This window comes from Oryctolagus cuniculus, chromosome 12, assembly GCF_051225735.1.
Source record: "Oryctolagus cuniculus isolate XC-2025 breed Fujian yellow rabbit chromosome 12, ASM5122573v1, whole genome shotgun sequence".
NCBI classification, from domain to species: Eukaryota; Metazoa; Chordata; class Mammalia; order Lagomorpha; family Leporidae; genus Oryctolagus; species Oryctolagus cuniculus.
This window is the reverse complement of record NC_142878.1, coordinates 87,689,338-87,713,362: the sequence shown is the minus strand read 5'-3', so window position 1 is coordinate 87,713,362 and position 24,025 is coordinate 87,689,338. Positions and strand designations below refer to the sequence as shown.

The 24,025-nt window shown below is 43.5% G+C and overlaps 1 protein-coding gene across 6 annotated transcripts in view; it reads right to left on the bottom strand.

Moving 5' to 3' along the window:
• The window catches only part of ZNF609 (zinc finger protein 609), a 224,996-nt gene that overhangs the window by 182,450 nt on the left and 18,521 nt on the right, over positions 1–24,025 (bottom strand). For 4 of the 6 annotated variants that reach the window (XM_051821853.3, XM_051821854.3, XM_051821855.3 and 1 more), the window contains exon 2: positions 12,079–12,952. The exons of 1 other annotated variant lie outside the window; for it this stretch is intronic. In XM_051821853.3, coding sequence (XP_051677813.3) covers positions 12,079–12,825 — 747 coding nt within the window. In that variant the 5' untranslated portion in view covers positions 12,826–12,952. The remainder of the gene's footprint in view (positions 1–12,078; positions 12,953–24,025) is intronic. One more of the 6 variants, XM_089310555.1, reaches the window with a different exon arrangement.

Below are 24,025 nucleotides of genomic sequence, written 5' to 3'. Positions count from 1 at the left end.
ATTATTTTTTCTATAGATATGAGACTTCAAATTCCAGCAGGGAAATATTTTATACACCAAAATATTTTTAAATGTCCTTTTATTATTTTTTATCTGAGAAGCAAACACAGAGAGAGAGAGAGAGAGAGAAGGAGAGAGAAAGAGACAGACTGACAGGCAGACAAAGCTCACATCTACTAGTATGCTACCCAAATGCACACAAAAGCTGAGGCTGGACTGGGGCCAGAGCCAGGAACTGAGAATGCAATCCAAGTCTCCCACATTGGTGGACTTGAACCATCACTGCTGCCTCCCAAGGTCTGCATTGGTAGGAAGCTGGAGTCAGGAGTCACAGACAAGAATCAAATCCAGGCACTTTGACAGGACATGTAGACATCATACCTGATAGGCTAAATGCCCACTCCCTCCAAAATCGCTTCTCTTCTTGACTTCAAAGAAATTGTGTTTACTGAAAACAACAGTGAACTAAGAGACAGAGGATGTCTCCTATTTCTGTGGGGTAATGCTTTCTTTCCCCTAAAAGGGTACACTAATTTGGATGTATCCAAGAAGCAGATCTGCATTGTTTATTTTATTATATCATGAATTTCCAGAAAACTAGGAACACCTAATATCTAACGTAAGCAGAGAAATGCATTCATAAGCCAATGAGAATATACTTTTGAATTAGTAATAAATTTTGACAATTCAAATCTGTTTTCTGCTTTCTTGTAATCTACACAGAAGAAAGAAAACAAGTTGCCTATATATGTATCTAGTAATAAGAATAGGCAAATATATCTAGTCATAAGAGTTTTGCTCAATTTCCATTAAAATTTTTAAACAGTATTTTAAAACCTAATCAGTAACACTAATATGGATTCTACACCATAAAGGATTATAAATGTCAGAAATTCAGTAATTCTCTGAATTCAGTTGAAATTGAGAAAATTCATTATAGTTGTATTCCTAAATGACTGATCCCAGCATAATCATCCTGTAAATCGAGCAATGAAAAATCTTGGAGAAGAATCTTGGACATGCTATATAAGGATCACACAGCATCTAAAGTATAGGGCATAGCTCCATCTGGACAAAAAGCAAAGAAAATTTCAAGATTTTGCTGGCGGTGCCAGCACTGTGCCGTAGCAGGTAAAGCTTCCGCCTGCAGTGCCAACATCCCATATGGGCACCGGTTCGAGACCTGGCTGCTCCACTTCCGATCCAGCTCTCTGCTATGGCCTGAGAAAGTGGGAGAAAACGGCCCAAGTCCTTGGGCCCCTGCACCTGTGTGGGAGACCTGGAAGAAGCTACCTGGCTCCTGGCTTTGGATCGGCACAACTCCAGCCCTTGAGGCCAACTGGGGAGTGAAGCAGCGGAATGGAAGACATTCTCTCTCTCTCTCTCTGCCTCTCCTTCTCTTTCTGTGTAACTCTTTCAAATAAATAAATTAATTAAAAAAAAAAAAAAAAGGAAAGCATTTGCTGGCTAAGGGAGTAATAAGGATTTTAAGAGGCCATACTGGGCTGGCGCCGCGGCTCAATAGGCTAATCCTCCACCTAGCGGCGCCTGCACACCAGGTTCTAGTCCCGGTCAGGGCGCCGGATTCTGTCCCAGTTGCCCCTCTTCCAGGCCAGCTCTCTGCTGTGGCCCAGGAAGGCAGTGGAGGATGGCCCAAGTGCTTGGGCCCTGCACCCCATGGGAGACCAGGAGAAGCACCTGGCTCCTGCCTTCAGATCAGCACAGTGCGCCAGCCACAGCGGCCATTGGAGGGTGAACCAACGACAAAGGAAGACCTTCCTCTCTGTCTCTCTCACTGTCCACTCTGCCTGTTTAAAAAAAAAAAAAAAAAAAAAAGGCCATACTGTACAGTGAAGTCAGTCTTTACCCCAACGGTAATAACCAAGAGGAACATTAAAAGTATATGTGGAGCTTTACCGTTTTTAATTTTACTTTAACTGAGAGGTAGTGACATAGAGAGAAATCTCCCATTTGCTGGCTCACTCCCCCATATGCCCACAATAGCTGAAACTGGGCCAAAATAAAGCCAAGAGCCAGGAACTCAATCCCAATCTCCACTTGGGTGGCAGGAACCCAACTACTTGGGCCATTACCTGCTGCCTCCCAGGGTGGACACTAACAGGAAGCTGGAATCAGGAACCAAACCAGGACTTGAAACCAGGGACTCTGATATGAGATGCAGGCATCCCAAGCAGGCCTGCTCACAACAGCTAAACTTTAAAACAAAACAAAACAAAGCAAAGCTTGGTGCCCGGCTTCAAAGATTTTACTTAAGTAAGGCACTTGTGCTTTGTAAAATCTCAGGAAGTGATTCTTAAAAGCACTCTAGGCTGAGAAGTCTCAGTACCAAGAAACTCCGTAGCCTCAATGTTAATTTCTCTAATCTCATGCTACTTCTACTGGTGCTGAGTATGATGAATATGGACACCCTTCTACAACACTATCTTTTTTTTTTTTTTTTAATTTATTTTACAGGTAGAATTAAAGACAGTGAGAGAGAGAGAAACAGAGAGAAAGGTCTTCCTTCCACTGGTTCACACCCCAAATGGCCACTACGGCCGGAGCTGCGCTGATCCGAAGCCAGGAGCCAGGTGCTTCCTCCTGGTCTCCCATGCAGGTGCAGGGCCCAAGGACTTGGGCCATCCTCCACTGCCTTCCCGGGCCACAGCAGAGAGCTGGACTGGAAGAGGAGCAACCGGGACTAGAACCCGGCTCCCATAAGGGATGCCGGCGCCGCAGGCGGAGGATTAGCCTAGTGAGCCACAGCACCAGTCCCAACACTCTCTACCTTTCATTAAAGTTTGAGTCAGTGCAATGCTAAGTATTTGACTTTCAAAGGAATATATCAACCAAGAAATAACAATTTTGAGCTGAGTAAGAAACCATCACTAAACAAAAACAGAGCCCCAGAAAGCTCATGAAAATGTGTTCTAGTATTTTGCTGCTATGGCTGTAACTCAGTGGTCTTAAATTGTTCAGACACAGGCACACAAACTGAATTCTCTCACTAGACAACAAACGTTTTTAGCTGAAAACTGACCACCTCCAAAAAAACCTAACAACTGCCTTTTTCTCCCTTTCCTGCAGCTAGTGACAAGTTCACAAAAAAGAAATATCTAATCCTCATTCTTCTGACAGTTCAGGTTACCTTTGCTAATCCCTTCAAAAGGCTAAAGTCTCCACTCTACAGGGATTAGCAAAGAAAAAAAATACAACTTCCTAAAGCAAAACAATCATATTATCTTCATTTCAATCCTTAGGAAAATAATTCTGAAGGAGCTGGTTAAATACCAAAGAAACTGACTTTAACAGAAAACTGTGAAGCAAGAGCTGTGGTTCTTTAAGCAAAGATCTGTCTTCTACCAAATGGGGTCCAACAAACACTTCCAAACCAACTAATCAATCAAACAATAAAACTCTAACCTAAATTGGCTCCAAATGCTCTGAATCAATCTCAAGCATTTTTGGAAATCAATAAGAGCTGGAATATTAGCTAACATAAATTCATTATTTTCCAAAGCCTTGGGGGGGAGGGGACTTACCTCTTTAAAATCTCTAAGGACACACTTTCTCCCTAATCTCACAATGGCCTTGCACCTCATAGCTAAGAACAATAACATCAGCAAGAGCTGACATTTACTGAGTACACGTGCCACATGGGAGGCACTGTGCTGAGTGCTTAACCTTCTTTATCTCTTTTAGTCCTCACAATAACCCTATGAGTTTCTACTATTATTTATTTGTTATAGATAAGGAAAATGAGGCTTAGCAAGATTAAATAATTTAATATCGCTTCTGCTCTCAAAATCCAAACCCTCAAGTAGTCCTTCCAATTTTAGGTTCCATCCATTTGTACACAAAGAAAAAAGATATATCCAAACATCACTCAAAGATTTAAAAAAAAAAATACCTACCATCCAGGGTTATTTTTTCTCTCTTAAAGTGTTTGGTAAATTTTATTTTCACTATTAAGTGGGCCTATGGCATTCTTCAACCTTTACAAATTATAGGGTGCTACCACGATTTGAAATGCACATTTCTGGGTCTCAAGCCTAGATTTTATAATTTTGAAGCCCAGGATGAATTCTGAAATTAGCATTTTTAACAAGTTCTCAAAAACTGCTGCTGCTGCTGCTGCTGCTGCTGCTAAGGGCCCACTGCTTAAAAGAAGGGAAAAAAGAAACTAACCCCCTCTCACGTTAGCTATCACCTCCTCCGCTACCATCTCACGGGAACACACTTTCAATATGAAAGAGTTTAAAAACACCTTCAGGGTCTGAAAGCTAAGCAGTCTCTTCCTCTCCCTGGCTTAATCACCCTCCACTTCATAAAGGCTCCAATGGCACCAGTGACATTAAAAGAGTGGAAATCCAAAAAAAGTAAAAATAGGAACACCGTGTGTGTAAATTTTACTCCCAAAACCTCCATCATATTTTGTTTCCCCAGCTTGACAAGTCTTTCCTGTGGACTTCCTAGTGCAAGAGAGGTGGCAAAAGAAAAAATACATTGTTTTGTAATACCATCCCCCCAAATAAAGATGGGCTCTTAGGATAGATTTGCCCTATAAATAAAAATACCAAAATGCTCTAAATTCCTCCAGTCTCTCTTACCACACTATGCTCTGACCCAAGACTAACCCAAAGTCTATACTTTCCTAGGTGGCTTAAATAGTGACTATGTCAGATGTCATCTAGGAGGAATAGGATTTGTTAAAATGTCTCCCCTGCCAGGCCAGGGAAGCTTCTTGTGTGGGTGCTCTCAACCATGACTAAACTGTACTGAGAGAAATATATTTTAAAATATTAATATGGTCTGGCACCTTCCTGATGCTAATGCATCCAGGCCCATCCCAATGGTACAACTGGGAAATTAACTGAAGAGAAAAGCAATCTTCCCTCTGCTCTCTACTTTCACATGCTCCTCCTCCACATCTTTGCCATGCACAGATTCATTCTATACATATACAGATAGAGCATGCTCACACACACAAATAACTCTCTGCAGGAACCAAAAATCAAAGCCTAACCCCATGGTTTTCAAGTGAGCAAGTCCAATTTCCTTCTTTGTAGCTCTTGACACATGCTGGCTGGGAGCCGTCTGGATTTTTTCTGCCTTGTTCCCGCACCAGAAGGCTCTGCACTGCAGGTCAGAGGATGATAAGGAAATGAACAGTGTAATTTCCGAGGCCTCTGAACACGGCCCTGTCAGCAGCTCTGGAGGCGGGTTACTCAAGCATGGCTTGAAGAGTGAAAACCACAGAGAGGAGGGCTCAGCCAGCCAGCAGTGGCAGATCTCAGCTGTGTATGTTACTGCCACCTCAGCCTTAAAGCCCAAGCCCTGCTGCCTCTCTGGATAAGCTCTGCTGGTAAAAGCTCTTATACCCAAATGGCAAAAACACAAGTTCACACTGGGAGAGGAAGATTAAGGACTAGGACTTAGATTTTCCATGCACTCTCATGTAGAAACAAAAACATTTAGTGCTCTTCCAGCATCCATGAGAATGCATATACTGGCAAAGCCAAGGTAACATCCATCCAACATACCCAGCCTCACACCAGGGATACAGCCAAAAGGAAAACTCAATTCACAGGAAATCTGAAATCCAATAGGCTACTTCAATATCCCCTGAAACCAATTCCTGGTCTTTTCTCCCCCACCAGCTTAAGTATCAGGGTCTTCCAAACACATCACCAGCATGCAAATTTCCCAATCTGGGTTTGGAACTACTTCTGAGCCTAGTGCTGAAAGTCTTAGCCAACATGTTTATTCATCTGGGCTTCCTGCATGCTGTTGTATTTCGGTCCCTTATTGCCCAGGGCAGAATGAGATATATTTCAACTCAAATCATGTTTTCTAATATTTACCCAGTGCTTTCTATGTGCCAGGCACTGCTTATTTTATTAGCTTACTATCAATTGAATCTCACAACAACCTTGTGTAGGTATCATTGCTTTCCTCATTTTGCAGATGAGAAAAATGAGGCAGAGCAGTTAAGTAACTTGGTCAAGAACACTCAGTTAACAAACAAACGGCAGAGCTGGGATGTAAACTCAGATAGTCTGGATCCACAGCTTACATTCTTAACCACTAAGTCATACATAAAAGTTGATGTGAAATTTAAGTTTAGCAGGCTGGTGCTTTAAACTAGGATGGCCCCCCAATGCCTGCCTTGTAAAATAAATTCACTTTAATGAATCTAGCAATTAACTTTAGAGACTTCTGGAAGTACAGGTTTTCTGAGCCCTTATTCCCAAAACTTTAGAAGATCTAGGGTAGGGTCCAAGGACTCTCATTTTTGATATCTGGGTGATATGATGACTTTATGGAACGCATTTTCAGAAACTCTGCTCTAGCTTACAAGCTGCAAGTTCCTCAAAAAGCAGAGACCACATCTGTTTTATTCACCAGTGTGTAAACCCAGCATCAAGTACAACACCTGAAATCTAGAATGCACTAATTTAAGGTACTAAATGGGGAGGGGAGGGTGTGTGAGTGTTTGGTCACTAACTGAAACACCCATATCCCTTGTCAGAATGCCTGGGCTTGAGTTCCAGCCCTGTTCTACTGCAGTTTCCTACTTCAGTACACCCTGGGTGACAACAGGTGATATATATCAAGTAACCGGGACCCTGCCACCCAGGTGGCAGACACAAATTGAGTTACAGCTTCTGGCTTCAGCTTGGCCCAGACCTGGCTACTACAGGCATTTGGGGAGTAATTAGTGAATGGGTGATCCCTCTGTCTCCCTGCTTTTCAAGTTAAGAACATAATGGAAGTGAATGGGGATGGGTCAAGTGCCATACTGGTTATGCTGCAACTTGTGACACCCATGTCCCATATGGGGTGCTTGGCTTCCAGTTCCAGCTCCACTCTCCACTCCAGTTTCCCGATAATACCCACCCTGGGAGGCAGCAGGTGATAGCTCAAGTAGTTGGGATCCCCAGACTGAATTCTTGGCTCCTGACTGATGTAGGCATTTAGAGAGTGAACCAGTGGATTTGAAAGATCTCTTCTGGTCTCTCCTCTGTCTCTCTGCCTTTCAAATAAATAAATGGTTTAAAAAAAAAAAAAAAAAAAAGGAGTGCATTGCTAAAAGAAAAAAAAAAAAAAAAAAGAGGACTGTGGTATAGAAGTTTGAGTCCTGGCCACTCGACTTCCAGTCCAGCTCCCTGCTAATGTGCCTGGGAGGGCAGCAGAGGATGGATGGCCTGGGTGCTTGAGCTCCTGCACCCACGTGGGAGATTAGGAGGAGGCTCCTGGCTCCAGATCAGCCCAATCCCAGTCATTGCGGCCATTTGGGGAGTGAACCAGTGGATGGAAGACTCTCTCTCTCTCGCGCGCGCTCCCTTTTTTCTCTCTGTAACACCGTCTGCCTTTCAAATAAATAAATAAATATTAAAAAGAAAGAGGGAGGGAGGGATGAAGGAAAAGAAAGAAACGAAACGAAACCCAGAGTAACAACATGCTGTAAGAGCTGGGTGTCCAGGTGGCATTGTGGCACAGAGGGTTAAGCTGCCACCAGTAACATCAATATCCCACATGAAAGGCAGTTTGAGTCCCAGATGCTCCACTGCCAATCCAGCTCTGTAGATTATAATACATGTGGGAAAGCAGCAGCAGATGGCCTAAGTACTTGGACTCCTGCGACTCACACAGGAGACCCAGATGGAGTTCTGGTCTCTTGGCTTAGGCCAGGCCCAGCGCTGGCTGTTATAGCCATTTGAGGAGTGAACCAGTGGATAGAAGATCTATCTCTGTCTCTGACTCTCTCTCTTTGTAACTCTGCCTTTAGAATAAATAAAAATAAATCTCAAAAAAAAAATTTGAGTATCCAGAAATCTGACTTCTGAATTTGGCTTTGCAACTGACAACATGTAAGACACTGGCAAAAATCACATAACTTCCTTGGTTTTAAGTTTCCTCCATTAAAAAATTGAGGAAACCGGACAAGACGAATCTTTTTCTGGGCATTCCTTGAATTACAATACACAAAAGGAAAACAGAGTTGCTGAATGAAAAAAATAATTTATAGAGAATGTGACTCTGTTCCATATAAATATCAACTTGTTTTATTTTTTCCATGAAGGAAACTGCTTGAGGGTATTCGGCTCTGAGAAGCAAGACTGACTACCTTGCCATCAATAGCTGAGAAAGAACAGCTAGCAAGGATGACAGCATTAAGAAAGGAAGCCTTGGATGCGAAGGAATAAAAGAGACCTGACCTTGGTTGGGCAACAAGAGATTGCAACACAAGAAAAATGAGCTGGAAGGCATAAAATAGGACATAAATAAAAACCAAGGGCAAAGGAAGATGCTCTTAGAACACAGGACATGATAACACACATGATCAGAAGGTGAAAGAGCAAAGAACACATTTAATTGCTTTCTTTGTATCCTAAACTAATGAGGAAGTAGTAAACATAGGAAACATTCTGAAAGCCATAGAGCTGACACAAACATGGGGAAAGCAGAGCGCAGTGTTCCTAGCTTGCAAGATCAAAAGCAGCACTGAAGAGAAACCAGGGGGAGCTTCTAGTTGCAGATTTCTAGATTCTTGAGCCCCTAGAGCCTACTGGTCACCTTATATGATTTGGAAAACAGAAAAAGGGGATCTCACCTTAAACGGCTGGTCATAAGCTGTGACAGAGCAGCACAGATAGATCACTGCTGTCTGTGATTTGTAAATGCCTTTTTTCTTGCCTGTCAGAGTGGCGACACAAGCACTAAACTCAGGACACTCAGACAGGCGCCCTCCCTCCTCGCCACCTCCCTTTCCATCCTTAACTTAACAACCTATCAATCAAACCAAAGGCAAGGGAACAGGCAGGAGCCGGAAGGCTCTGTCTTGTTTATTCCTCAACATTCCCTCCCCCATCTCTTCAGCGGGCAGGAAGCAGGAGGCAGGAGTGTTCAGCAACAATTCAGGGCAGCAGCAGCTGCTAAGAGCCATCTCTGGTCTCCCCCAGAACTCTGGGAAACACAGTACACCTGCCAGAAGGGCAGTGGAGCACAAGTGGGACCCCATAATCAGAAATTCACACCCTTGGCCAACAGAAAATGCCTTCAGGGGCTGGCGTGGGGCCATGGCGGGTAAAGCCTCATCCCACATGGGTGCTGATTCGAGACTTGGCTGCTCCACTTCCGATCCGGCTCTCTGCTATGGCCTGGGAAAACTGTAGAAGAAGGCCCAAGTCCTTGGGCCCCTGCATCCACATGGGAGACCTGGAGGAAGCTCCTGGCTCCTGGCTTCAGATCGTTGCAGCTCTAGCTGTTGCAGCCAATTGGGGAGTGAACCAGCAGAATGGAAGATGTCTCTCTCTCTGCCTCTCCTTGTCTCTCTGTGTTAAATCTTTCAAATAAATAAATAAATCTTTAAAGAAGTTAGGAAGGAAGGAAGGAAGGAAGGAAGGAAGGAAGGAAGGAAGGAAGGAAGGAAGGAAGGAAGGAAGTCCTCACCCACAGCCTGAGATCCATACCTAGATGACAGAGAAGGCCCTAAGGTACAAAATTTGAATATTCAAATCTCCCTCATTAGCTAGTGGTTAACATGTGACAACTGAACCTCAGACTCCATTGTCTTCTCTCCTATTTCCATGGGGAGAAAAGACTCCAGTCAAGACACTTTCCAAACTTTATGAGTTTTCCCTCTTCATGACAGTTCCCAGCTTAAGAGTTTGCGATTCTTAGATTATATCAAAACATCTGTTTTGCTGTTTTGGTTCTGCTGGTTGTCCTTACACAGAAGGAACATTCCAAACCAGTTAGACCATAGGCAAGCCCATATCTCAGAAGCAGAATCTTAGAGAGGTTTTCAAAGACTTGACTTAAAACCATAGTACTAATCATCACACACTGTCTGAACACCTACTATGCCCCAAACCCTCAGGTTATCTGCTCTACTGACAGGTTCCTGACTTTCTTTCATTTGCCTCTTCCCCTCCTTAACTTCCAGAATGCTCTCTCCCTACAGTGTGTTTTCATCTCCTAGCAACTTCCAAACACTTAAATAATTATTTATTTCATTGGCCAAAGGCAATATGGTAAGTCACCCCCAGAACCAGACTTTCTAAAAGGGTTGAGGGAACAGGGGAAGGAATTGAAAAAGCAGGCTCTTTGTAACATCCAACTGCACAACAAATTTTCTGCTTCTAAAAGTACTTCTTATTAATTTTATCATTATTTCAAACACTGAAGCAGTTTCTCTCTCATTTTGCTGTCCTATTCTCAGTCTCCCTGAGAAGCAAGTCTTACAGGAAAACTCTATTATTAGGGGGCAAAACTCCTTGGCACCAACGTATATTCTTACCTTAAATACACAGTCCAATTATAATCTGAAGGGCAGTCAGCCAACTAGTCCCTGAACACATCTGAGAGGAAATGGTTTCCATTTGCTTCTTTGTTGGAGCCAACTGTGGACATTTAGACTTAAACCCAATATGAAGCTACGCAATATTAATCCTTTCACTCACAGACTACTAGCAGGCTTAGAAGACTTGCAACATGCTTGAGGTACACTAAACAGAAAAGAAAATGAAGAATACCCTCACAAACACTTTTCAGGACAGGAAGAGTAATGATTATGAACACAGTTATCAGACAGAATTCCTGAAGCCAGATGTAGGGAACAGTCTAATGGGCCTGGAACAGAAGCAAGAACTTCTAGTGCTCTTAGGCCTCTTTAAAACAGTATTATCCATCTGTACCCCAGAGAAAATAGCAAATCACAGCCAGCACAAGATGAGCCATGCCAGTACCAGCTGGAACTTGACTCTGCTGAGGTGGACTATAGCATCTGCCACCTAAACACAGGCTGCCTCTCTGGCAGCTGCCACTGGTAAATGGGAATGAGCCATTGTGTTATTAGTGGAAGAAATTCACAGCTCTGTTACCAGAGGAGCCCAGATGTTACTAAAAGCTACAGATGTGCCAGAGGCTACCACTAAAATTCAGGCACTAAGAGGATACCCCCACCCAAACATACACATCCGGTCTTTATTTATTATTAACACTTATATATGGAAATAGGCATTCCCTGCTGCATCTGATGTAATCACAGATAAATCAATTTATACTGCATCTGCTGGGATCAGCTGAAAGTACAGGGTTAGCAGAGCACAGAGCAGAAAATCGAGGGCCAATGAATAGCTCATCACCAGGACAGCAGCTCTGTAGGAAACTGTCAACTGCTGAAGTTTAAGGCAGCCAGTGCTGACCCTAAACTCACATCTACTTTACTCCAGCCCCACAAGCTCCTGAAACACCAAGTATCATCTCCCCAGAGTAGGGACTCAGTCCTAACACCTCATGGGACTGCAGTCACTCATCTTCCCAAGTCAAGCAGAAGGCAAGGTATCATTATACTATTTGGCAGCGATAGAACCTCAAGGAAACTTTGATTCCCAATAGCTGCAGGAGATACCTGCCAAAGAACTACAACTTTAGTGGCCAAAGAATCTCTTTCTAGGCCAAACTTTCATAGCCAAAACATTAACTCCTAAGGCCTCGTTCAGCACCTCATGGTACAGTTATTACCTCCTGCCCCTTGCTTACCTGTGTCCCTTTGCTCTTGGTATCACCAAGAGAATACTGAAGAGATACCCCATGAATCTTAATTAACCTTTCATCTTCCAGAGAGCCAGCAGCACCATTTATCCCATTAACAAGAGCACACAACCTATACATTTAACCAAAAGCTTATTAACTTTATCAACAATTACGACTCTGATGATGAAATGCCAGTCAAGCTGTGACCCACATAAAGATTTCATGCCATCCTCCAGCAACAAGTGTCTGAGGTAGGACAGGATCTCCACTCAGACTACAGAAAATTCATTCTCCCAAGTAGCTACCCCCAACAACAGATATCCTTTTCCAAAATGTCCAGACCTGCTGCAAATGAGTCAGCAGGGAATCCTCTAATTTGGAACAAAACCACATTATCATTACCAGCTGCTCTGACCTTGTAATTGGTCATTACCCACAAACTAATGAGCCTCCCACAGAGTACACATAGCATTTGGTGGTTAGTCCAGGGCAGTTCTGACTGGCAGTGGGCAGCCAGATCTGGCCACCTCTTACCTTTTCAGACTTGACTTTCTTTAGCGGGCGACACTCATTCTCCCCTTCCTCTGGCTCCGGTTTAGCTCCCAAAGGATTGAGCGCTGCCCCAGGCTCAATAGCTATACTCCCAAGTGGCTCCACAGCTCCTGTATCCACCCCTGCACTTCCATCATACTGACCACCCCGTCCTCCTAAGGAAACTGGCTGGAGGACCCCAGGATCCTTTTCTGAACAAGTCCCCACTCCTTCGCTTCTCTCCTTCTTGCTCTTAGACGAACTGTTCTCCTTCTCCTTTTTGGAGCCGGCTACACTGCGGGACGCCTTAGTCGCCTTCTCTGAGCCCTTGGGAGCAATAGCAGCAACCAGACCTCCTGCATTGGCACCATCTGCTGAGCGCCCCTGCACCTCTTTCTTGCTAGCTGCCCCCTCACTTGGAGTGAACAAGGAAGTCCCTGGAGTGGGTTTGTTAGTGTCTTTGCCACTCTTATTCCTTTTGGATTTTGATTTGCCTTCCTTCCCTTGAGGACCTGGCACTGGGGTCACAAACTTGATGTTGTCTGGTAGTGTGGCCACAGCATTGGGAGCTGGTATCCCCACCTCCTTTGAGCCTGACATTTCCAGTTTCTGCTGGTCCTTTTCCAGATCGGCGTCCAGGTCAATGATGAGATTCCCTACTCCAATGTCCCATTCATCCCCACTGTCGTATGTCTCAACCGGGTTTGCATCCACTCCTTTCCCTCCGGAGGCTCCACTGCTCAAGGACATCTTAGAGTCAACGTCCCACCTCAAGATTCAAGGCTCTTCCTTGCCCCCAGCTTTCCTATTTTCAGCTTCAGCTATGTTCTCAGACCTGCCACATTGGTCAGTACATGCCCAGTGGACAACATCATTGCTGGAAAAAGAAAATTTAAAAAGCTGTTAAAGGAAACAATACAGGCAAGGAGACAGCCTGAAACAAACTCCCACACAAAACAGACCCTTCCTATGTAGCTATCACATCACAATGGACAAGACAAACAGGTTCGATTGTATTTCTAACCAAGTCACACAGGACCTAGGGAAAGGTTAATTCCCACTCCGTCTCCCCAGGGGAGAATACACTATTTTCAATTGCCCAGAGATTCTGTGGTAAGTCTTAACTAGGAGTCCTCTAAAGTTAGCTTCCCCTTTCTGAGACTTAGTTTTACTACCATTGCCAGTTGGCAATCCTCTCATTCTGAACAGGTCCTGGCTTATCACAGATTCAAGCTCTAGCATAATTTTACCCAAACCCTCTTTCTCTTTGCTTCTTGATTATCAGAGACTCAGAACACGATCTAGCAAAGCTTTAAAAGCCCTCTAAGAAGGGCATGACCCTATTTAAAAAAAAAAAAAAAAAGGATAGACTTCTTTGTGATTCTGCTATCGTGGTGGTGGTTAGGGGGAGTCCTATTAGGGTTAAATAAAACAGAAAAGCCAGCAGAACCAGGGAAAATGCAGCTTCAGGAGAAGGGGCAAAGACTAGAAGAGACTATTCTCAGAGCAGACTCAATCAATTAACTCAAGTCTTTAAAATTAAATCAGCCTTATCAAACTCCAGGTTTCAAATTACATCTGGTCTTTGCCATGTCCCACTAGAATATGTACAAAGACACAGAAAAGGAAAAGAGTGTTTACCAAAAACTAGATGCCACAAAAAAACCAGGACATGGGATAACTCTCCACTTTTTTCAGCTTGTATTTCTTTCTTTCTTTATTTGAGAGGCAGAGAGAACGAAAGAGCAAGAGCACATTCCTATCTCCTGCACGTCTGTAAGATTGATGGCACTGGACTGACGACCATCAGTGCCTCACACCACATAAAGCAGAGATCAGCTTAAAAAGGAGGGAGGGAGGAGAGTATTAAAGGGCAATTTATATCAGTACACTGTCTCCTGACTCGGGAGACCTGTGGGCTGTATCATCTAGAAAATCTGCCAGTCAACACACACAATCAGGTATTTCTTATGATAAAGTCAAGTTTCACTCTTGCTTACCCCTCTATCCACCAGCCTTCTATATACATTTAGAGAATAACTTTCCTAAGATAACTGGGTAGAAAGAGCCAAAGAGTGGTGTCACAATGTACTCTGCAAAGTGGATATCTAACAGGTAAATGTTACAGATAGGACAGAGAGAAGACAGTACTTTTTTACCTACTCCCTTAGAACAATGTCAACTAGGGTGCAGGGGCAAGAAAAGATGGCATCCCAAGAGAGGAAAGCTGTGCCAGTTGAATGCCTACTAGCAATTGAGATTTAAGAGAGCGGTATGCACATTAATCTGCCACTTAGCTGTAGACCTGAAAGTAAAATACATCCATTTCCCAAGTAGAAAGCTTAGTACCAAATGCACCAACTACTGTTTATTAGCAAACGTCAAGTCACATCAATACTTCATAAAGGATTAGCAAAAAGTATGTGCAGGGGAAACATGATGTAGGAACTAAGAAAAAAAAATGTTGCCCACAAAAGAAAGGCAACACAAGCCTGAAGAGTCAGAGACATGGCACTTTTGGAAATGATCTAGGATCCTGAGGAAATTTAAGTAAACTGTTTGGAATTCTCAGCACTATACAAGAAGACTTGGTCTCCATGAAAGAGTTGTGTAGTAGATGTTTGTTTATTCATTTGAAATTTATTTCTTGCCTACTGTGTGGCAGACATTAAATTAGGTCCTGGAAATACAGCAGCAAATAAAATAGCGAATAGGCAGTGGAACACGGTACTGAAAATAATTTTGTTGTAAAGGGCAGAGGACATTTTTGGGAAAAGGAATGCCAACTCAATCTCCACTACAGAGAATTATTGGAGCACAGTTCTTCCCCACATCATAATTTATCACCCATGCAATGTCTGCAATTGTAGCTAGGCTTAGAGCATAACCCACTTTAACTAAGGCTGACCACCAACGCTTCAGAGCTATACTGCCATCAGTACATAATTTAACCATTAGAATAATGCCATGTTGTTTACCCTTGGAAACACAAAACATTCCCTTGGAGTCAAAAGGCTTTCTTCTAGAAAAGATGATAAAGAAAGCCCTCCAGAGGAATAAAGGAAAGCATTTAAACATATCAAAAGAGAGGGCTGGTGGAGCAGTGGGTTAAGCTGCTACCTGAGACACCTGCATCCCACATGGGATGTTCAAGTCCTGGCTACTTCGGGCTTGATTCAACTTCCTCTTAATGAGCCTGGGAGGCAACAGATGATGGCGGAAGTACCTGGGTTCCTGTCACTCATGCGGGAAACACAGATGGAATTCTGGCTCCTTGACTCCTGGCTTTGGCCTGGCCTAAGCCTGCCTGTTACACACATTTAGAGAATAAACCAGCAGATGGAAGATCTCTTTTGTTCTCTGTCACTCTGCCTTTCAAATAAAAAAATAAATTATAACAAAAACTAACAGTTAGTGCTTAGCTACTGTACTGGCAAAACATGCCAATAAGGAAGAGACAGAATTAAAAAGATAAAAGGCTGAAATGAAAAGACATAATTTGGTTGAAATGACAAAAGGATATAAAATTTTTAAACAAAGATGCAGAGAAAGGAAAAATGCAACATCAGCTAAAATTCATACATAAATCCAAAAAGCACAAAACTTTTAACTCTGAAAAATGAATCAGTGAATTACAAGAAAATGTAAGCTTTTTCCAGAATGCAAAGGAAGAGGAGAGTGAAAAGAGAACAGTGAAGGAAACGGATAGACACAGCACTGAATACCACTGAAGGGAAATGGATGAGACGGGAACAAACAAAAGGAAAGTGACTTATCAAAGATATAATAAGGGGCTGGCCTCTAGTGTGTTAAGCTGCCACCTGCAGTGCCAGCATCTGATATGGACGCCAGATGCAGACCTGGCTGCTCCACTTCTGATCTGGCTCTCTGCTATGGTCTGGGAAAGCACAGAAGATGATCCAAGTGCTTGGGCACCTGCACCCACATGAGCTCCCGGCTCCTGGCTTCAAATCAGTGCAGCTCTGGCCATTGCAGCTGGGGAGTGAACCAGCAGGTGGAAGAGCGCTCTTTCTTTCTCTCTGCCTCTCCTTCTAACTGTTTAACTCTTTCAAATAAATAAATAAATCTTTAAAAACAAAACAAAAAAACAAAAGATGTAATAAATGAATAACATCCTGAGCTGAACAAGATCCTACATGCAAAATGAAAAGGTTCACTACACTTTCAACAAAATCAATTTAAAAAGCTAAACTTGGGGCCTTCACTGTGACATAGTGGGTAAGCCCACCACCTGCAGTGCCAGCATCCCAAATGGGTGCTGGTTCAAGTCCCAGTTGCTTCACTTATGATCCAGCTCTCTGCTAATGTGCTTGGGAAAGCAGTGGACGATGGCCCAAGTCTTTGGGCCCCTGTTCCCACATGAGACCCAGATGAAGCTCCTGGTTCCTGCTCCAGCCTGCCCCAACTCTGGCTGCTGCAGCCATGTGGGGAGTGATCCCGCAGATGGAAGAGTTTTCCGTGTCTCTCCTTCTCTCTCTGTTCATTCTCCCTTTCAAATAAATAAATAAATCTTAAAAAAAAAAAAAAAAAAAGTTCAGCCTTAACATCAACAAGGAAAGATAAGCCCTAAGTTACAAAGATGACACTTGCTCAAATTCCTTCTTCCAATTTCACATGGGATGGCAAATTGTTGTTTTGGTTTTTCTGACTCGTTTTTTCTAGTAAGCACATGATGTTGCCATTACATTTTTAAAACACTGTGCGTCTTCTGAAAAAGGGGATGGAGATGGAAAGAACAACTGATGATCTGTACTCATTTCCACATCTTAAGTGAGACATTCGTTAAACAAAAGGATGACCTACAGAACACAGTATAGTAAAAAACTGGAAGGCCATTTCCTAAGAAGGAAGGGCTTAGAAACCAGGATTCCTTAGTCTGGAAAGGAAAACACCAAAAGCAGACAGGCTGGTTAGCCTCAAATATATGGTGGTTGCAATGTGGCAAAGAGAAGGCTATTCTATAATGCTGAGAGCAGAAATAGGATCGGTGAGTAGAAGTTACAGAAGACAGATGTTTAACTTGGGAAGAAATTTAATAACATGAGATTTCCAGCAATCACCCACAATGTTTAAGGAGCCATGTCATCACCACTGGAAGTATCTGAGCTGACAAAGCATAATCACCTGTCAAGCAAATAGATAAGATTACCCTATGTGTGATATGGTTATTCTGGACATGCCTAGGGCCTTTTCAAATCTAAAGTTCTATTAAAGTACCCATCAAAAAGTTCTCTTCCTACCAGAAAACTAGTAATAATTTCTGGATGACCAGGGCACAAAGTATCCTGAAGACCCATCTTTAGTGGTCCTAATGTCATTTTAGAGAGCCCCTATCCTATTTTGGAGAGTATAAGGGTTTTATAAGCACTACTTTTCTACCAGGTAACTTTTCAGAAAAAGTCAGCTTTCCAAAGTCTGCAGGCTTCACAGTAACTTTGGTGGTACATTTCCAAAGGCACACTGTAAAACTGCCAAGGAATCTTTAATCAGCCTAGCTGCAACAGCCAAACCACTTCCCATCTGCTCCTTACAGCATCCCTGGCCTTATACAGCTAATAATCAACTCTCTGACAGGTCACTGCAGAGATGTTTAACCCCAGGAGGTAGGGTAACTAACATGCTAGCTGGAAATGAAAAGCAATGACCTCTTGCTTCCATGGCAGAGAAAGTGCAGAATCAGGAAAACCAATATCATACAGATACCACAAGGCATTATACCGTGCAAGAGCTCCTGTGAATACTTTCCTCTCTTTTCTCCTTCTGTCTAATTATATTCTACTTCCCTATTTCAGACCACGAGGGGCCACCTAAAGTGCCAGCGCCCATATCGTTCAAGACCCAGCTGCTCCTCTTCTGATCCAGCTCTCTGCTATGGCCTGGAAAAGCAATAGAAGATGGCCCAAGTCCTGTGGCCCCTGCACCCATGTGGAGACCTGGAAAGAAGCTCCTGGCTCCTGGCTACAGATCGGCCCAGCTCAGGCTGTTGCAGCCATTTGGGTTGTGAACCAGCAGATGGAAGACTTCTTTCTCTCTGCCTCTCTGTAACTCTGACTTTCAAATAAACAAATCTTAAAAAAAAAAAGAGAGAGAAGAAGAAGAAGAGGACCACAAGTCACCAGACTCTAATCATTTGAACACCATGATTTGTCAATATCATCTGTGTTTTGCTTCTGTACCTAATCACCATGAAACCCCTCTCTGCACAGATATGGGCTAGAGACCAAGACCGGCGATGTAAGCACTCTCCATAGCCTATACTCACTTAAAAGTATTCATGCTTAAAAATAGCACATCATAACAGAGGTTCAGATTCCAATTCCTGTTGGAACCCAAGTGCATCCCTCAGTTTCCCAGCCCAAAGACTCGTACATTTTCAAATCACACATTTTAGGTCACTAAATGCTTCTCTGAGGGCAAAGATTCTACCTTTCTTCTTCCTCAGAAATGAGCAAACCTTCTCTTCAAGAAGGCTAAGAATGAAAAACAGTTTTCACATGAGGTCTCTACCTTTGCCCAGAAGACATAAGCATTTGGATCCTACATGTGTTCAAATATAACAAGAAAAACAGTACTCTTCTCTCCACCCAGAGCTCTGTCACCATCCTGGAGGTTCAAAGAGAGATGACTGGGGCTGGGGCTGGCGCTGTGGTGTAGCAGGTAAAGCTGCCGCCTGCAGTGCCAGCATCCCATATGGGCACCAGTTTGAGTCCCGGCTGCTCCTCTTCCGAACCAGCTCTCTGCTATGCCCTGGGAAAGCACTCGAAGATCGCCCAAGTCCCCGGGGTCCCTGCACTCACGTGGGAAGACCCTGAGGAAGCTCCTGGCTCCTGGCTTCAGATCAGTGCAGCTCTGGCCGTTGCAACCAACTGGGCTCTCTCTGCCTCTCTTTATCTCTATGTAACTCTACCTTTCAAATAAATAAATAAATCTTAAAAAAAAAAAAAAAAAGAAAAAGAAAACAACAAGCAAAGGCAGTGTGTGAACCTTTTAAAAAACAGATCTGGTGTAAGTAGCAAATTGTTCAGTTCTGTTCTGTTCTATCATAAAATATCTGTCCTCCCCTCTGAGTTTTGAAATAATTTTCTTACAGGCTTTGGCCTGACCAAGCAAGCATCAGTTGTGTATGAATGTGAACAATATGCTTGGGAACTCAGGGCACATATATAAAATATGGATAGCAGGACAATCTGTTTAGCTAGGTATTCTACTCCAAAAGCTGTATGCACACCAAAGGAGAAACAAATGCTATACTCAATTCCAGGGAGAAAAAAAAATGCTATACTATGAAATAATAAAAAGAGCACTGAACTTAAAGAGATATGATTTCTGGACTCAAATGTCCCCTGATATTAGCCAAGTTGCTTCATTAAATATTAATTTTCTCATTATAAAATAGAGAATCTATTATATTCCAAGGATATTATGAGGATAGAAACTTGAAAAACGTAACTCAAAAATAAAAGACGATCCAAAATTCTGATAAGGTTCTGATGTCTGAACTTCAAGAGGACTGTTTCTCAGTTGGAACTTTTACCAGGCAACTAAAGTACTAAAATCAAGGGCCGGTGCTGTGGTATAACGGGTAAAGCCACCGTCTGCAGTACTGGCATCCCATATGGGTGCTGGTTTGAGGGCTGGCTGCTCTACTTCTCATCCAGCTCTCTGTTATGGCCTGGGAAAACAGGAGAAGATTGCCCAAGTCCTCGGGCCCCTGCACCCAGAAGAAGCTCCTGGCTCCTGGCTTCAGATCGGCCCAGCTCCAGCCGCTGCAGCCATTTGGGCCACTATGTAACTCTGCCTTTCAAATAAATAAATAAATATTTTTTAAAAAGTATTAAAAATAAAGAAAAATGTTTACAGGAACAAGCACTGTGGCTCAATGTGTTAAGCTATTCCTGGGACTTCAGCTTCCCATAAAGGAATGCCAGTTTGGGGCCTGCTACTCTATTTTTTTTTTTTTTTTTGACAGGCAGAGTGGACAGTGAGAGAGAGAGACAGAGAGAAAGGTCTTCCTTTGCCATTGGTTCACCCTCCAATGGCCGCTGCGGCCGGCACACTGCACTGATCCGATGGCAGGAGCCAGGTGCTTCTCCTGGTCTCCCATGTGGGTGCAGGGCCCAAGTACTTGGGCCATCCTCCACTGCCTTCCTGGGCCACAGCAGAGAGCTGGCCTGGAAGAGGGGCAACTGGGACAGAATCCAGCACCCTGCCTGCTACTCTACTTTTGATCAGCTTCTTGCTAATCCATTTTTGGGAGTCAGGATGGTCTGGCTCCTGGCTTTGGTTTGACCCAGCCCTGGCTATTGTAGACATTTGGGGAGTGAACCATTCGATGAATGATCTCTCTGTTTCTCTGCCTTTCAAGAAGTTTAAAATAAATAAGAAGTATTAAAAATTTTTTGCAAATAAAATTACAGGTTACCCTGATATCCATTTGAATTATTTGAACGGAAATGGCAATCTTTTCTTCCGCCATGAACTCAGTGATCCAAGCTTTTCTTCAGATGTGGCTCATAAAAGCTTATACTTTAAGACATGAAAAGAAAGTTCCGTCTTGCTTCAAAAATCTCTCAAGATCACAGCCAGTGTTGTGGCCCCAAGTGCTTGGGCCCCTGCTACTCCTGTGAGAGACCCAGAAGCAGTTCCTGGCTTCAGCCTGGCCCAGCCCTAACTGCGGCAGCTATTTGGGAAGTGAACCAATAGATGGAAGATCTCTCTCCCTCTAACTCTGATGTTCAAATAAATTAATTAATTTAAAAGAAAAGTCTCAGGGTCAAACAATCAATCTCAAGGTTTATGATTTTAACACCTGTACTATCTCTCTTTTACAAACTGTTCCAACTTATTACATGGCTGACCCAATGACAGGACAGACCTTCAAATCTAAATTGTGTGAGGTTCACCAGGTTTAATGCCCCAGGGAACTGTTAATAACCCACCCAATAGGATACAACAAAGTTGCTAAGAGAACCATATTATACCATCTTCCCTGAATTCCAGATGTGCCCTGAAATCACTTCATACTTCGGCAGCCTCAGGTGAGGGTAGTATAACATGTAAACCATCCTCAGCAACTCTGAGCTTACTCAGCTGGAAGAACAGGCATCTCCCTCTCCACCTGCCACACTTCAGGGGAGCTCACTAATCAACTGAATTCCCACCTAGGGCTCTACCGAGAAACAATCAACTTCCCTTTGGGCCTCTGCCCTAATTTATTACATTAATTACTGTAACAAAGGAGCTGTGTCATTTCCTCAAGTACCATAGCTCTCAGCCTATATCTCCAATGGAGATTAGATAAAGAATAGACTAACAGTGCCAATTTGAGAAGGCAGATCCAATTCAACAGAGCTCATCTGACCATGTGTCAACTAAGGACAAAGTAGCATCTCTAAGTCCCCGGGTCTTTATATGCTGCACCTCATAAATAGTTTTATGGCCCTCACAGGCTGCTATGCTCAGACTAAGGTTATGAGGCTTGACCTATTTCATTTCACACAAACGACTGACACTTCCACCAGTACATGGCTGTTCACCAGGGCTTTAGGTTTAGATTACTGGAGTTCGTCTGTTCTGTTCTATGCCAGCATACATCTCACAACAGGCTAAATACATACTGAGTATGTAAATAATTCAATCCCAAGCCTATAGGGATTTATTTGGTGAAACTGATCCACAAAGAAAAACCCTAACACCCAGACCTGTGTGTAAGTAGGCCAAAAAGCAATAGGCAAAGATTATCTAAAGTAAACATTAAAAGCATTGCTTTCATTCTTCCACCTCTTCTATCTAGAGGACTTTACAGCCCTTAATAACATAGTTCTTACCCCAAAGGCAAACTTTTCTGTGCTAGTGAGAAAGTGAAGACAAATTCTTGGGGGGAAAGTGATTAGTGGAGATAGCTAAGAACCCAGAGATCTAAGAGGGGCCAATAATGTGGCACGGCATGTTAAGCCACCACGTGGGACACACACACCTCCCATAATCAAAGTGCCGGTTGGGTCCTAGCTAGCGTGCTTCTTACCCAGCTTTGTACTGATGCGCCTGGGAAGGCAATGCATTATGGCCCCAGAACCGGAGTCCCCGCAGATCTGGATGGAATTCTGGACTCCTGGTTCTATCTGACCCATCTCCAGCTGCTGTAGACAGCTGGGGAACAACCAACTGGATGGGAGATCCTCTGTCTCTCTGTCTGCTTTCTGTCACTCTGCCCTTCAAATAAAGAAATTTTTTTTAAATAAAGAAAAAATGTATGGTTCATAGTTTATGTTTAACAAATATTTTGGTCAATAAATGGGTGAATACATTAACATTGGTTTTCTCAGTGAGCAGAATCATAACATGGCCTGCTGGCATTTCTCCTCCCTATTCCTACTTCAGCTTGATTTGTCACTAAGTTAAAAGTTGTCAGTTACCTGTCAGTCTTCAAATCTACTAGACAAGAGTCTCTAAGATATAGAATGCACATTTATTAAGTCTACAGCGAAGACAAAAAACAACAACAAAAAAAGAGAAATGTGGGAACTGTTTTATTTTTCTGACAGGCAGAGTTAGACAGTGAGAGAGAGACAGAGAGAAAGATCTTCCTTTTTCCATTGGTTCACCCCCCAAGTGGACGCCACAGCCTGCGCATTGTGGCCAGCGCACTGTGCCTATCCGAAGCCGAGAGCCAGGTACTGCCTCCTGGTCTCCCATGCGGGTGCAGGGCCCAAGCACTTGGGCCATCCTCCACTGCACTCCCGGGCCACAGCAGAGAGCTGGACTGGAAGAGGGGCAACCGGGACAGAATCCAGCGCCCCAACTTGGACTAGAACCCTGGGTGCCGGCGCCACAGATGGAGGATTAGCCTAGTGAGCTGTGGAGCCGGCACCCACATTTCTTAAAATGTCTGTTTCTGAGTATTCTCTTTGCCTTCCGACAGTTTCACCATATCCATTGGCCTCCCAAAAGAAGGGCTAGTCCACAGACCAGGTATTTTAAAAATAACCAAATCTTGGAAGCCCCTGTGTACAAGTGCTCCTCTATTTATGTGGGAATATGTTCTGATAAACCCTTCATAAGTTGAAAATATTTTAAGCTGAAATGCATTTAATACAGCTAACCTACTGAACATCATAGCTTAGCAACACAGTACACAGCAGGGTATCTGTTGTTTACCTTCATGATCACATGGCTGCCTGGGAGCTGTAATTCAAGGCCACTGCCTCAGCATGGCAAGAGAATGCCATACTGCATAAAACTAAATTCAAATGTGGTTTCTACCGAATGCATATCACTTTCACCCCAACATAAAGTGGAAAAATGTCCATCTTAAGACAGGGACTACCTGCATATATACTTAAAGGCATAATAAACACAAAAATTCTGTTGGACTTTAAAACCATCTATTTGTCATACTGCACACACTTATGAATCAAAGGTGACAAAAGTGGTGATGAAAAGTATGCCTCGGAAGATGATACTGCCTAGGAAGAAGCCTGTGGAAACTCTGTAGGGTACTGGAAATGTTCTATATCTGGAAGTGGATGGTGCTCATATGGCTGCATAATTTGTATACTGAGTGATACACACGTTTTGTGCACTTAATTACACTTTATTATATTATGCATACTATACTTTTTTTTTTTTTTTTGACAGGCAGAGTGGACAGTGAGAGAGAGAGACAGAGAGAAAGGTCTTCCTTTTCTGTCGGTTCACCCCACATTGGCCGCTGCAGCCTGCCCACTGTGGTCGGCGCACCGCGCTGATCTGAAGCCAGGAGCCAGGTGCTTCTCCTGGTCTCCCATGCGGGTGCAGGGACCAAGCACTTGGGCCATCCTCCACTGCCTTCCCGGGCCACAGCAGAGAGCTGGCCTGGAAGAGGGGCAACCGGGACAGAATCCAATGCCCCGACCGGGACTAGAACCCCGTGTGCCGGCGCTGCAGGCGG